Source organism: Amphiura filiformis, chromosome 6, assembly GCF_039555335.1.
Source record: "Amphiura filiformis chromosome 6, Afil_fr2py, whole genome shotgun sequence".
Lineage (NCBI taxonomy): Eukaryota > Metazoa > Echinodermata > Ophiuroidea > Amphilepidida > Amphiuridae > Amphiura > Amphiura filiformis.
The window spans coordinates 3,675,590-3,688,517 of record NC_092633.1 but is presented as its reverse complement, the minus strand read 5'-3'; the positions used below and the strand labels follow the sequence as shown (position 1 = coordinate 3,688,517).

Genomic DNA, 12,928 nt, shown 5'->3' with positions numbered 1-12,928 from the left:
CATAATTGAGAGGGAGCACTTGTGCGACCGAGCACATAACGGCCCGAGTCCAGGGGCCCACTTTACAAATTTGCAATCAAATTTGGCAATACCAAAGAACCATTCCATCAAAGTAATAAATCAATACAGAAAGATGCTTCCTTTACGAGTTATCACTCATTGAAAGTGCTACTTTGCTATACTTTACATGGAAAGCGGCCATCTTAAAGTCGTCATATTTCCTTAATTACATAACTGATCAAGCTGTATTCCGGATATATGATGCACAGTTGAAAATTAATTTTTAAAAGATTTGGTGACCTCAGTCGACCTTTGACCTTGTATGTGACCTTTGACCTTACAAAATTGGATAAAGTATGTAGACCAAACAAATTGGGTTTTGTTACTTCTAATGTTGTTAGAAGCATGCTTTGTTAAAACTTTCAAGTTCAGAAAATCATTGATCATCATCATCTGAATCTGAATAAACAAAGTGGGAAAGCATCTTGTAGGCCTATACATATTTCTTTAATGTGCATGCATGGTGCGAAAGTCGGAAGTAAAAGGAGGTCGGAAACCTTCTTTTATGCTTATTCTTTTGCACCAATAGAGCTAAATAGTTAACTAAATACCTTCAGAAGACATAGCATTAGGTGGTTAATAAAAAACATTAATGTGCATGAAAAATCTGCAAGTGGGAAGAAAATTATTTCGGAAAGCATCTTGTAGGCCTATTAAATATTTCTTTAATGTGCATGCATGGTGCGAAAGTCGGAAGTAAAAGGAGGTCGGAAACCTTCTTTTATGCTTATTCTTTTGCACCAAAAGAGCTAAATAGTTAACTAAATACCTTCAGAAGACATAGCATTAGGTGGTTAATAAAAAACATTAATGTGCATGAAAAATCTGCAAGTGGGAAGAAAATTATTTCGGAAAGCATCTTGTAGGCCTATTAAATATTTCTTTAATGTGCATGCATGGTGCGAAAGTCGGAAGTAAAAGGAGGTCGGAAACCTTCTTTTATGCTTATTCTTTTGCACCAAAAGAGCTAAATAGTTAACTAAATACCTTCAGAAGACCTAGCATTAGGTGGATAATAAAAAACATTAATGTGCATGAAAAATCTGCAAGTCGCAAGAAACTTCGGAAAGCATCTTGTTGGCCTATTAAATAATAATTTTTTAATGTGCATGCATCACCGAAAGTCGAGAGAAAAACGATGTAGGCAACCACTTTAACAGACCATAAAAGTGGTCAAATGATACCAGTAATTCAGTCGGTAGTCTAATCTTGCAGCTGTTTATCTTTTTAAGACACAACATTTTATTATTTTGGTCAAAATTCTGGAATACCGTATTATTTTGGGGGTGACCGTACTACCGTATTTATCACGTTTTACCGTACAAAATACGGTGAAACCGTACTAGTTGGCATGTCTGTATTACCCATTCAGAGCATGTTGCTACCTTACTGAACATTTTCCTCAGGACTGTTGTTGATAAATAAATGAAAAGATTTCATATTTCTAGTTCAATAAAACAGTACTCACTGTGGACGTTTCGAAGTTTTGTTTTATTGGACTAGAAATATGAAATCTTTTCATTTATTTATCATGTTTATGTTGCTACCTTTTATGCAGAGGCATGCTTCAATAAATGTTACACGCTGAACTTAGACAACATTTGTTATCTGGTGCTCACAGCAATCCATACTACATGTTACATACTTGACAAGTTTCTTAGTAACTAAAAAACTTACCACTCCTGGTTCTCCTTGTGGTCCTTCAGGTCCTTGTGGTCCTGGGAATCCTCGAGGACCAGGTAACCCTACACCCTGATCTCCCTGTAATGGGTACGGTAAATATCATGATTAAAGGGTAAAAAAACATATATGCACATATTTACAATAAATGATCAAGTTCACTACAGGTTACATTAGTGACTAACACTTAGAGTTGTACAATATTCCTACACTTCCTCGGGTAGTATAATGTTGTGAAAATCACAAAAGATTGTCAGTACTAATACTCAGCATCAAAGGTTATACATCCATTACAATGTCAGTAAGGAATTAATTATTCAAAATATATCAAGTACTCAAGGTATTCACACACTCGGTTATTGTTTAGCTGCTAAACCAGTCAAAGTTACTTGAAATCTTGTTACAAACTGTGCAAAAGTAAATTGATTTAGTCATTATTAACTTGTTATACACACAACAGGCACTAGGCTGTTCTATTTGAAACCAATCACCCCTATGGAAGACAAAACCTTGATCTTCAAATGAGTCACTTATTCTGGTAACTCCATTTGAAATTCACACTCCCTATGTGGGAGATTAACATGATTAAGGTCATGTCTTCCATACGGTGTGTATGGATTTTAAAGGGAACATCCCATTGGGGCACTCTATTTGGGAGTGGAGATCCATATCAATACGCATCAATGTGTACTTCCATTGGGTGTAAATGAGTGATAATGCATTGTATGGTGAATGTGTAAAAGCTACAACTTTTACTGCATCTTATAACGCAACAAGTAAGGCACACTTCTGTTATGCATTGTATGATGTGCATTTACGTGTTATGGTTGATTTCCAATTGTGCAACACTCGCACTGTTACTGCATCAAATTTGCAATGTGTGGACACGTTATAATCAAAGAGTCTATAAAAAGACTAGTTCACGTCTGAAATTTTGACAACTAGACAGAAAATACCGTACTGCACAGCTCAGCAACCAATCACAGGAACCAAAGACGCGATTTAGACTTTTATCTCTGTCTTTCATTATTATAATGAAAGACAGAGTAAATACTGTGTAAGTCCACATTGATTTGGGTCTCCACTCCTGTGTGGAGTGCACTAACATATCCCAGGTTGATGTCAGTAATTACTGTTGCTATATACTTAAAATGTATGAGAAAAATACCTCCAGCCACGCCTGGCCAATTAAGGGTCAACTTTAATACCCAATCTATCAGATTCATGAACTAAGATTCCTCCTGAAAATATTAAGGAGGCACAATGGTATATTTTGCCATTGACTTATCAGCTAATTAAGAATGGTAGTAGGATCTGTTGTACACCATGTCTGCAGAATACAAATATGGCGAGACATGCATGTAAAACGATACTAGAGACTAAATTTTGATACAAGCATGATTTACACTGACCAAGAGTTCAGATGATATGAGTGCTCACTACCATGGTATATACATGTGAAGCATGAAACATGATGACTAATTGAAGACTTGCTTCACACTGAATTTTACCCACCATATGATGTACTTGTTATCCAATCAGCTTATAGGGACAATTTGGATACTGATTAAACTTAACTTTGAGAACTTTACATTAAGCTTTTTCAAATAATTGATTCTACTTATGTTTTGAAGAATGTACAAATTACTTACAATTTAACTTGTACAAATTTCTGCAAGGAAAATCAATCTAAGAGAATCTATATCGAGAGTGCCAGTAAACTTTCTGAAAGTCATGCTACACACTATCTACAGAACTTCTATTATTCAAAGTCTACATATATGTTACTAAGGTTACTTATAGTTTCAAACCTACCATCTAAACAGGATCTTAATAATAATATATAGAGTTCTAACATTGTAAAACTAACTTCTAATTGTACTTATAAAACATACCATCTACACTGGGTCTTAGTAATAATATACAGTTCTAACATTTTAAAACTATGGGTCTTCTAACTGTACTTAAAACATACCATCTAATATAACTGGGTCTTAATAATAATTTAAGATTTCTAAAATTGTAAAACTACCTTGTAACTGTGTAACCTTATCAGACTTGTAAAATACTGGCATGTAACAACATTTAAGACAGTGTAATTCTCTCTCAAAGTTGATGTAACCCAAACATTTTGCAAGTCCAGAAGAAGGTTGTATTCTTAAAACTATTTATAAAAGTAAAGGTACCTGATCCAATTTCCTCATATCAAAGATGGGAGATATTTTTATTCAGTGCATGGGAAGGGCAGAACTGAAATACCATGGGAAGGGGCCATATTCCAGATTTTCAACCATTAGTTGTAATTCAGAACAGGTACCTTTAATTCTATGATTTTCGAACTACCAAACTTTTCCATCTACATTTTCTATAAACTGATCATGTTTCCAGAAAGAATAATTAAATAAACCTACAGTATCACCCTGATCACCCTGTATACCCACATCGCCCTGATCACCCTGTAGACCCTCTTCAGGTCTCCTCTCAGCCTAAAAAATCAGAAGTTCAAAAAATAATTTTAACAGGATCTCCATGCTTAACTAATTTAGGGCTCCTCCATGCAGAGATACTAATTGTGTCCAAGGATAATATATTTGGGTGTAAGATTGTTGAGAAGGATGATGCACTGTAATGGAGTTGGTATGTAATAAGTGAGATTCTACGTGAATAGACCTACATGTGAATCAAAGTTTTCAAATACAATTAAGAAGAGTTCCTTAGCACACTCAGAGCTTTAAGGTGCATATAAAATGTGCAAGTGTCGCCATTCTTGAATTGTACATTACCAGTAAATAAACATCTCAAAAAAAGTAACTAACCCCCCTTAAATAATTACCTTAATTCAAAAACGGGTGACTTTATTACAAATCTGTAAAATGCATTGGAAGCAGAATTTATTTCTGCACATTTTGACACCTCATTTGCAGCAATTGACTAAATATTGATGTCACAACATACATTTAAATCAATGTAACCCAAGATTTGAAAGTTGCAGTAACTTGTAATGATTTTGTATTCAGTGTAATGGAAGGAAACCTGTGTTATGATATCTGAGTGTTTTTGTATTGTAAAAATTTGCATGTAAGTGCAACTTTCAAATCTGGACCTCACTACATTAAATTGACCAGTGTTTTATTGTTTTCTGGGCTGTCGTATCAAATGAGGTGTCAAAATGCGCAGAAATAAATTCTGCTTCCAACACATTTTACAGATTTGTAATACAATAGCCCCTTTTTGAATAATGGCCATTATTTAAGGGGGGTTAGTTACTTTTTTTGAGATGTTTATATCAAGTATAATTATGTGAAAAATAAAATGAGTGGTCCTGAGTTGGTTCCCAGCATTTTATTTCTGTGAATATACTATACAATAACTATAGGTAATTGACCAAAATCTCACTCAAACATGCTACTCTATTAATAATATCGTTGGAATTAAGACCATGCTGTCTCATGGGTTCTCATACATCACCTATATTAATTTAACATCAATTTCTGTTTTGTGTACATTGTACTGTGTGAACTATTAACATTTATCATGCTTTTAAACAGAAATGAGTCCGTGTTATGTTAATTAGTAAATTTGAGGGCTCTTAATCTGGGCCAGTATTCATAAGGACTTGCAATGTACTGTAATGGCCTCAGTGCATCATATATGATGCATTTGGGAATTAATATGAGCGCTAACAATGTATTACAAGTACTTCTAAAATATGGCCCACGGTGGATAAATATTATACTTTATAAATCTACCTAGTTAGATATATTTTACAACTTAAATGCAGAATACAGATCAAATGTTGCTTTACTAACTATGTACACAGACAACACTCAATATTCAAAAGTGACAGATATGATGATGTAAACAGGACTTAACAAACCTACTGGTTGTGTTAAAATATCACTTTCCAAATTTTACATGTTATGATACATCAGTAAACCACAATGGAAAGAACAGTAACAGGCACCGTCTACTAAACATGGTAATAGAATTGCTTGTGTTACGACCCGACTACAACCATGCATATTATAATTGATTGTGAAAACATTGAGTACTTGATGCAATACACCATGCAAGTCAAAAGTCTTGTCACAATTACATGCCCTAAATATATTGACTTTGTCCTGCTGACAAGACTTTTTGACATTTCATGACAAAACTTAACCAGTCAATCAGGATGGCAAGAATTGTGACAAGGCCTGGATACAGATCTTCTGGAAAAATGTTCTCTATCTATGCTACATACAAGGGTGAGCGATACAGAGACTAATAGAAAAATTATATTGTCAAAAAGAAAATTATCTAGACATGTGTAAATGATACAGACAGATTTACTTTTTTAATGTTACAGAATTGCTTTTTTTTTAATGTCACAAATGGTTAGTTATTATCCCATTTTCCTTTCTCCAAAAAGAATGAGTATTCAAAACTTTACTCAATCAAAGGAATAAGTATTCAAAATATTACTCTATCAAAAGAATGAGTATTCAAAATATTACTCAATCAAGTGAAAGTCATTTACGGCATATATTGGGCTATTCCATTTAAATTTCACACCCCCTGTGAAATATTGTGGCAAAAGTAGGAATTTCAAATTGAATGAGCACATTTACAAACTCTCATTTGAAATTCACATTCCCTCTCAGAGGATGTATGAAATTCAAACGGAACTGCCTACTGTGTTCATTCCATTTGAAATCCATACTCCCCTGTCAAAATCACACACAGAGTTAGTGTGGATTTTAAATTGATGAGCCCATTTTACTCATGCCTAGGCTAGTTAAATGCAAAATGCACTTTTTGCAAAATGTTAATTACACATTGATAATTTGTTTGCGCTAGTACTCCAGCTAAATCTTCCTTCCTTTCCTTCCTTCCTTCTTTACTTCATTCCTTCCCACCAACCAGATGATCATTATTAACATCTAGTAACATTGGCACATACATTGAAATGAGTCAACCAAAATAAATTGGTCCATAAAAATCAACACTTGACAGAACCCTGAATCACAGGAATGCACCCTTTTGCCAAAGAAGATTTTGTGGATATGGCAGAGATATGCATACCACATGACACATTCGGATTTGATCAGGACCTGACCAGGGAAGGTGTCCCAAATTTGCTACATTCCTTGATGCTTTTGGGCCAGGAAGCCCAATTTGATTTTTGGAGTCCTGTACTACATTGACGACATATCACTGATTTAGTTTATCATTTTAAAAAGAATTTCAAAGAAACAAAAGTAGCCTAAGCAGATCAAAATCAAATTTAACTGACAAGCAACGCAACATCAAAGTTTACAAAGAACTCATGTTTACCCCATGCCAAGTCCCAAATGGGGTTCCATGCATAAACATAGGACTCAATTTTAGATTCCCTGTAGCCTGAGATTCATGAAATTGTGTTATGCACTAGGATATTTATATTCTCTGATGCACATACACTTTATATCCGAAACAATTTCAAAATCATTTATGCAGATGTGAATAGTAACCATTTTGTGACACATATTTCTCCCGCCACAGTTTATCACCTACCTTCTCTCCCTTGGTACCATGGTAACCATCATCTCCATCGTCTCCTGGTGCTCCTATTGGACCTTCACCTCCATCCAGACCAGGGAAACCTTGATCACCCTTATCACCCTGTATAACAACAATACAAATGTGCTGACATGTACATTTCTAGGCAATCTCACAAAGCTATTTTTGTAAAATATCAAGTTGATTTAAATTAAAATCTAGTCAACTGGACTTACTATTTATTGACTGGCGACGTTTCACAGCCTATCCTGGATGCTACCTCAAGGCGTCTGATTTTTTGGCGGCGATTGGTCAGTGTGACGGGGTCATGGAAGCATCCAGGATAGGATGTGAAACGTCGCCAGTCAATAAATAGTAAGTCCAGTTGACTAGATTTTAATTTAAATCAACTTGATATTTTATATACCTGGATGACTGAGAATATACACAAATATATCTATTTTTGTAAACAAATCTTTTAGTAACATTCATTGTCATCAAAATTCATCTTATCTCATTAGCATGTCCCATAATTCTGTAACTACACCCTCAGTCCATCAATGTTTTGGTTTTTTTTTGCTTTACTTTGCTCATTATTATACGATGTTTATTAAAACTTTTTTATACGTAATTATTTGTATGGATGGAATTTGATGAAATAAAACTGAATTGAACAATGTTATGGTTGACAACTGGAAAAACTTCTGTGTAAATTTTGTCGGACTTTACTCCCAGCATCTGGGGAACGGAATCTTGCGCAGTTGTGAAAATATCTACCTTTTAACCTGCGTCTCATATATGAAATGTACAGGTTGGCCAGCAGTGTATAGGTTAACTGTGGACATCTCCTGATAGAATATCTCTGTTACTTACCTTAACACCAACTAAACTATTGATGAAATCTGGGCTGAATGTTGGTAGTACTCCAGGAGGACCAGGGAAACCTCGACCATCTTCACCCTGAATAGGTAGATAACACACATAATGATTACTGATACAATACTGTAAAACATCAGGGTTATAATTATTCCATTGGCTGACATTAACAGAGAATAGGCCTATATAGGCCAGTGTATTATCCACTATCTGACAGACATTTTTCGATTGCACAGTGGAAAATTTTCCGCAGCGACTTTGTGCAAAATAAAGTTAACTGCTTGAGTGGAAAATTGCAGCCAAAAACCGAAAGTTGCAGAGCAGAACCGAAAACGTGACAGCTGACAATATGTCCAAGAAAAAACATCCATACTATATATAGCAGCCTTCGATTTACATACAGCAACCAGAAATATGAAAACAAATGACTGTTAATTATCTTTTAGATTAAAGAAGAGGTAGACCTAATCCCTGCTAGTAATAGCAGTTTTAAGAAATCCCTACCTTCTCTCCGACAGGTCCTTGTGGACCAATAGCTCCTGTTTCTCCTTTATCTCCTTTCTCTCCAGGTGGACCAGCTACACCTGGTAATCCAGACTGTCCTTCTGGACCCAGTGGACCTGGATCTCCCAAATCACCTAATAGCAAAATAAACAAATAGTTATTCGACAATGCCTATTCCTGATTCAAATTTTTTGCCAATGGTCTTCTTGCAAGCAGTTAAAACCTACAGGTAATTTAGGTAATTCTTGGCCAAGCTCGAACACTCGGAACGCTAGTGGCTCTGCCATAAACACACATGCATATAGCGCAGGACAGAAGAAAGCATGCGCACGCCTTACATTGCGTACACCTTTAGTACGCTACATGGATGCAACAGGTATGTTCAAACTTGGCCAAGAAACACTTAATTTACCTGTAGCATAGGTCAACCCAATAGGCTATTCCAGTTGAAATCTAAACACACCTATGGAAGACAAAACCTTTATCTTCCACACAGGTAGTGTAAATTTCAAATGGGGTTACCTGAATGAGTGACTCCATTTGAAATCTACACTTCCTGTGTGGGAGTTTAAAGGCCATGTCTTCCACAGGGGATGTATGGATTTCAATGGAATAGGCAAATCATGCTCTAAGCCAAATCAAAAGTAAAAACAAGCAGGACAATTTGGCAATATATATCCTCTACCTCATGGAGATCGTACAGTTTTACTGAGAGGTACAAGGGAATTAGATCTCATCTTCTGACAGAATTGGAGTGAATAATTTAATTATCATTCATCTTCTATCCTTACAGCACAGTAGATCTACTGTTTATAGGTTGGACTAAGGAGCTAAAGCAATGGAGTTGAACCAGTTATATAAGTATGTCCTTGATTTCATTTTTTTTTTGGTATTCAACCGGTTCCAGTCAGAAACTTGATAAACTATTGCTTTTTTTGAAATTGTAACATATTTAACCATTCATATTGTAATTTTAAATCTGGACTCAAACCATCCCATGACCTCTCAATGGTATGGTTTATGTGTTAGTGTTGCCTGCTTTAACCAACCAAATTACAAATTGATATTTCAGAGGATGAAATTTTTTTGTTTTCATCACTTTGACCTATTTACTTGATTACATTTCAAACCACCATGCAACAGGTGCAACATTCATGAAACATAAAGTGCATGCATTACACACCACAATGTATCCTACAAAGAGTTGGCCACAATAGCAATTATCTGTCCAAGAGAAGAAAATGGGACATGGGACGAGGGCCACTGAGAGCCATTACGGGCCCGGGGGTAAAATGAACACACAGGCCCTTTTTGCAGACTAAAATGGTTAATTATTGATGTCAAATATTTTTGCAAGGGCACTTGAGATTCTAAAAAGTCGGGCAGGGGTGTAATTTTTTTCAAACTTTTTAGTTTTAACCATATTGTTATTACCTTTTTTTAGTGCCATTTTTGCCTTTGCTTTTACGGGCCCATTAAGGTATTCTTTTTTACTTTGTTACAGGCCCTCTAAAACCCCAGGCCCAGGCCCCCCAAGACACCATTCCAGGAGTAATGTACCTTTTAACCCCTTTGTTGGCGGTACTGAATGAGATTAATTGAACCAATGGAACAGGCAAAATATTTGAATATTTACAAGAGGTTTTAGTAACTTGGGGAAGAAGGGACGATATTTAATACATTTCAACTGAATTTTGGAATTATCATATCACAATAATACTGTTGTGAAGGGAGGGGGGGGGCATATATCCGGCAAACACTTGGACAGACAATTGCTATAATCAGCCCCTTACACAACCATGCACAATCAACAAATATTTGCGATAAGGTGCAATCACATATACCTGAAATGGAAATGATAAGTGATACAGACAGCACGTATGACAAACAACTACTACATATGACATGACAACACAAGAACATCACAAACACAGCATGCAAGGTGTTGGATGAAAACAATCATGAAAACACAACATTCAAATATGATATCATAGCAGATGGGAAACCATTGCATGTATTGAGCCTATCCTCACTGTATCAGTTGTTTAAAAGTGGGACATAGGAAATGATTCATTCCACCCGTGCTTCATAATGTTGTCTACTTACCTTCCAAATAAGATAGCCTTACATGAGCTTTTTATGGCCTTGGATTCCATAAAAGTTTCCAAAGTTCAATGTTATTATCCCAAATGAGGACAGTATGTATTTTGCACATTGTACTTCTATCAATGCCCAGCTACTGACTTGGCCAGATGCTGACGATACAATTTCATCGCTATCAATGTAGGCCCAGTGATACATTTCCCATCAAAACCAACTTGCCAACTTGAACTTTGGAAACTTTTATCTTTGTTATGTAGAAAAAAATGATGAGATATGGGAAATGACGATATGATGCTAGATGAAGACACCAATGATGAGAGATGCATGATGCATATTCATCAACTTACCTTTTTCACCTTTATGTCCCCTATCACCTTTGACCCCAGGTTGACCTGGACGACCTACAAATTATTCACACATATGCCATGCAGAATAGGGAAAGCAAGGGTGGCATTAACAGGTCAACAAAAATAATACATTATGCAAACTCACTACAGTGCAAAAACAAAACCAATCAATTTTTACACTTTTTTTTTCTAGCAGACTATTAGCTATCTTTATGTGTTGCTAAGTGTCATCTTATTGTCCCATCCCATTTCAAAACTTCAAAACACACTGCTAACCCAGTTATCAGAAAATACCAATAGGACCAATTTTATAAAGAGTACACGTAAGTGTGGTGTGGATGTGGCCATCAATGTGACACGAGGGTCCAACAATGTCACTAGTGTATGCCAATGAATGCGAATTTTAGCTGAGGGTGTTGGCATTGAGTCTTGGAGAAAATTGGTTCCATGTGGGTGTTAATTAATTGGTTAGCAGTCTGTAGTGAATTGAAATTGCCACACCCAGAAATTCAGAATATTTTCAAACTGATGATTTAGCAACTATAGGTATTTGTTCAAGTAACTAAGGTTCTGAAGAGCGAATGCAAAATTATTGGCTAGAAAATGAAATTAACATAGAGCATAAAACAAAACAAAATCTATTACATTCAGAAGCTAGATTTGCTGGCTGAAGAAACAAATTTACTTGATAACATATAACAGTTAATGCCATTTCACCATACAAGCAAGCTCTAACATAATAAAAAACACCTACACAGTTTGTAAGATTTGCAAAACATCACAACAAAAAGCAAATTATTGTGGCTTTTGAAGCTTTTCTTAAGCTTTTCTACTTTTACTACTTTGACTCCAGAGAGCACGGTGGCCAAGCGGAACGGGCTCCGACTCATAATCGGAGGGTTGCGGGTTCGAGCCCTGGCGACACAATCGTGTTGTGCTCTTGAGTAAAGCACTTTATCTTGGTTACTCTTCTCCACCCAGGTGTGTAAATGGGTACAGCAGTCTTAAATGCTGGGAAGGTAACAGTTTCGCTTTGGAGGAGGTGTGGCAATCCCCCACAGCAATATTTTCACGGTGGAGCTATCTGGCCTAATCGCTAAAGAGAGATGGGCACTCCGTCCTGTAAAATACAGGTTCGACTCCTTTACCTTTACTTTACCTTTTTACTCCAAATAGCAAGATATATAGAATGAAAAGGTAATGCCAAACAAAACTAAAAAATTACCATCTAGATTCTTTGGAGAAAAAAAACCTGATTGCAGCAAAACCAAAGCAGCTTTAAACAAATAATAAGTGTTCAAGAGCATTTTAGCCTATTTTTGCTAGTTCTTAATGTGATTGGGTAGAAAGCAAGGATAAGTAAAATATGGGGACTAACTGCTCATTTATTTACAGATTTGGTGCAACTTGAACTACTGCATTTGTAACTTTTTATGTTACGAGGATGGAATGATTGCTAGATTTGCAAACATAAAATATACCTGAAAAAAAAAGGATTAGTTCTTTCAAATAATCTACTGAAATTAACAACAGTTTGCTAGCGAGTAAATAGGCTCACAGACCTGACCAAAAAAATTATTTTTCATGAACACTATAAGCATAATCACCTGGATCTCCAGTGCCACCAGGTGCTCCATGATCTCCGGAGGATCCGTCTTCTCCTGGTATTCCCTGTTCACCTTTAGCGCCTGGTATCCCTGGGATTCCAGGCCTACCTGTTATGGTCCTAGGTGTACCAATAACTTGGTCGGGTGGTCCTGCTGTTGCAGGGGGCTCAGTTAGCTGAGGAAAAAAAGAGGGTCATAATAATTCCTTCTTAGTATGGCATGCTTATCCTA

The 12,928-nt window shown here is 36.0% G+C and overlaps 1 protein-coding gene across 50 annotated transcripts in view; it reads right to left on the bottom strand.

The window, feature by feature from the left end:
* Positions 1–12,928, bottom strand: part of LOC140154836 (uncharacterized) — a 210,216-nt gene that overhangs the window by 29,297 nt on the left and 167,991 nt on the right. For all 50 annotated transcript variants that reach the window (XM_072177461.1, XM_072177434.1, XM_072177437.1 and 47 more), the window contains 6 exons: positions 12,698–12,872; positions 11,091–11,144; positions 8,641–8,774; positions 8,134–8,220; positions 7,276–7,383; positions 1,738–1,821 (listed from right to left, as the gene is read on the bottom strand). In XM_072177461.1, the coding sequence (XP_072033562.1) occupies positions 1,738–1,821; positions 7,276–7,383; positions 8,134–8,220; positions 8,641–8,774; positions 11,091–11,144; positions 12,698–12,872 (642 nt within the window). The remainder of the gene's footprint in view (positions 1–1,737; positions 1,822–7,275; positions 7,384–8,133; positions 8,221–8,640; positions 8,775–11,090; positions 11,145–12,697; positions 12,873–12,928) is intronic.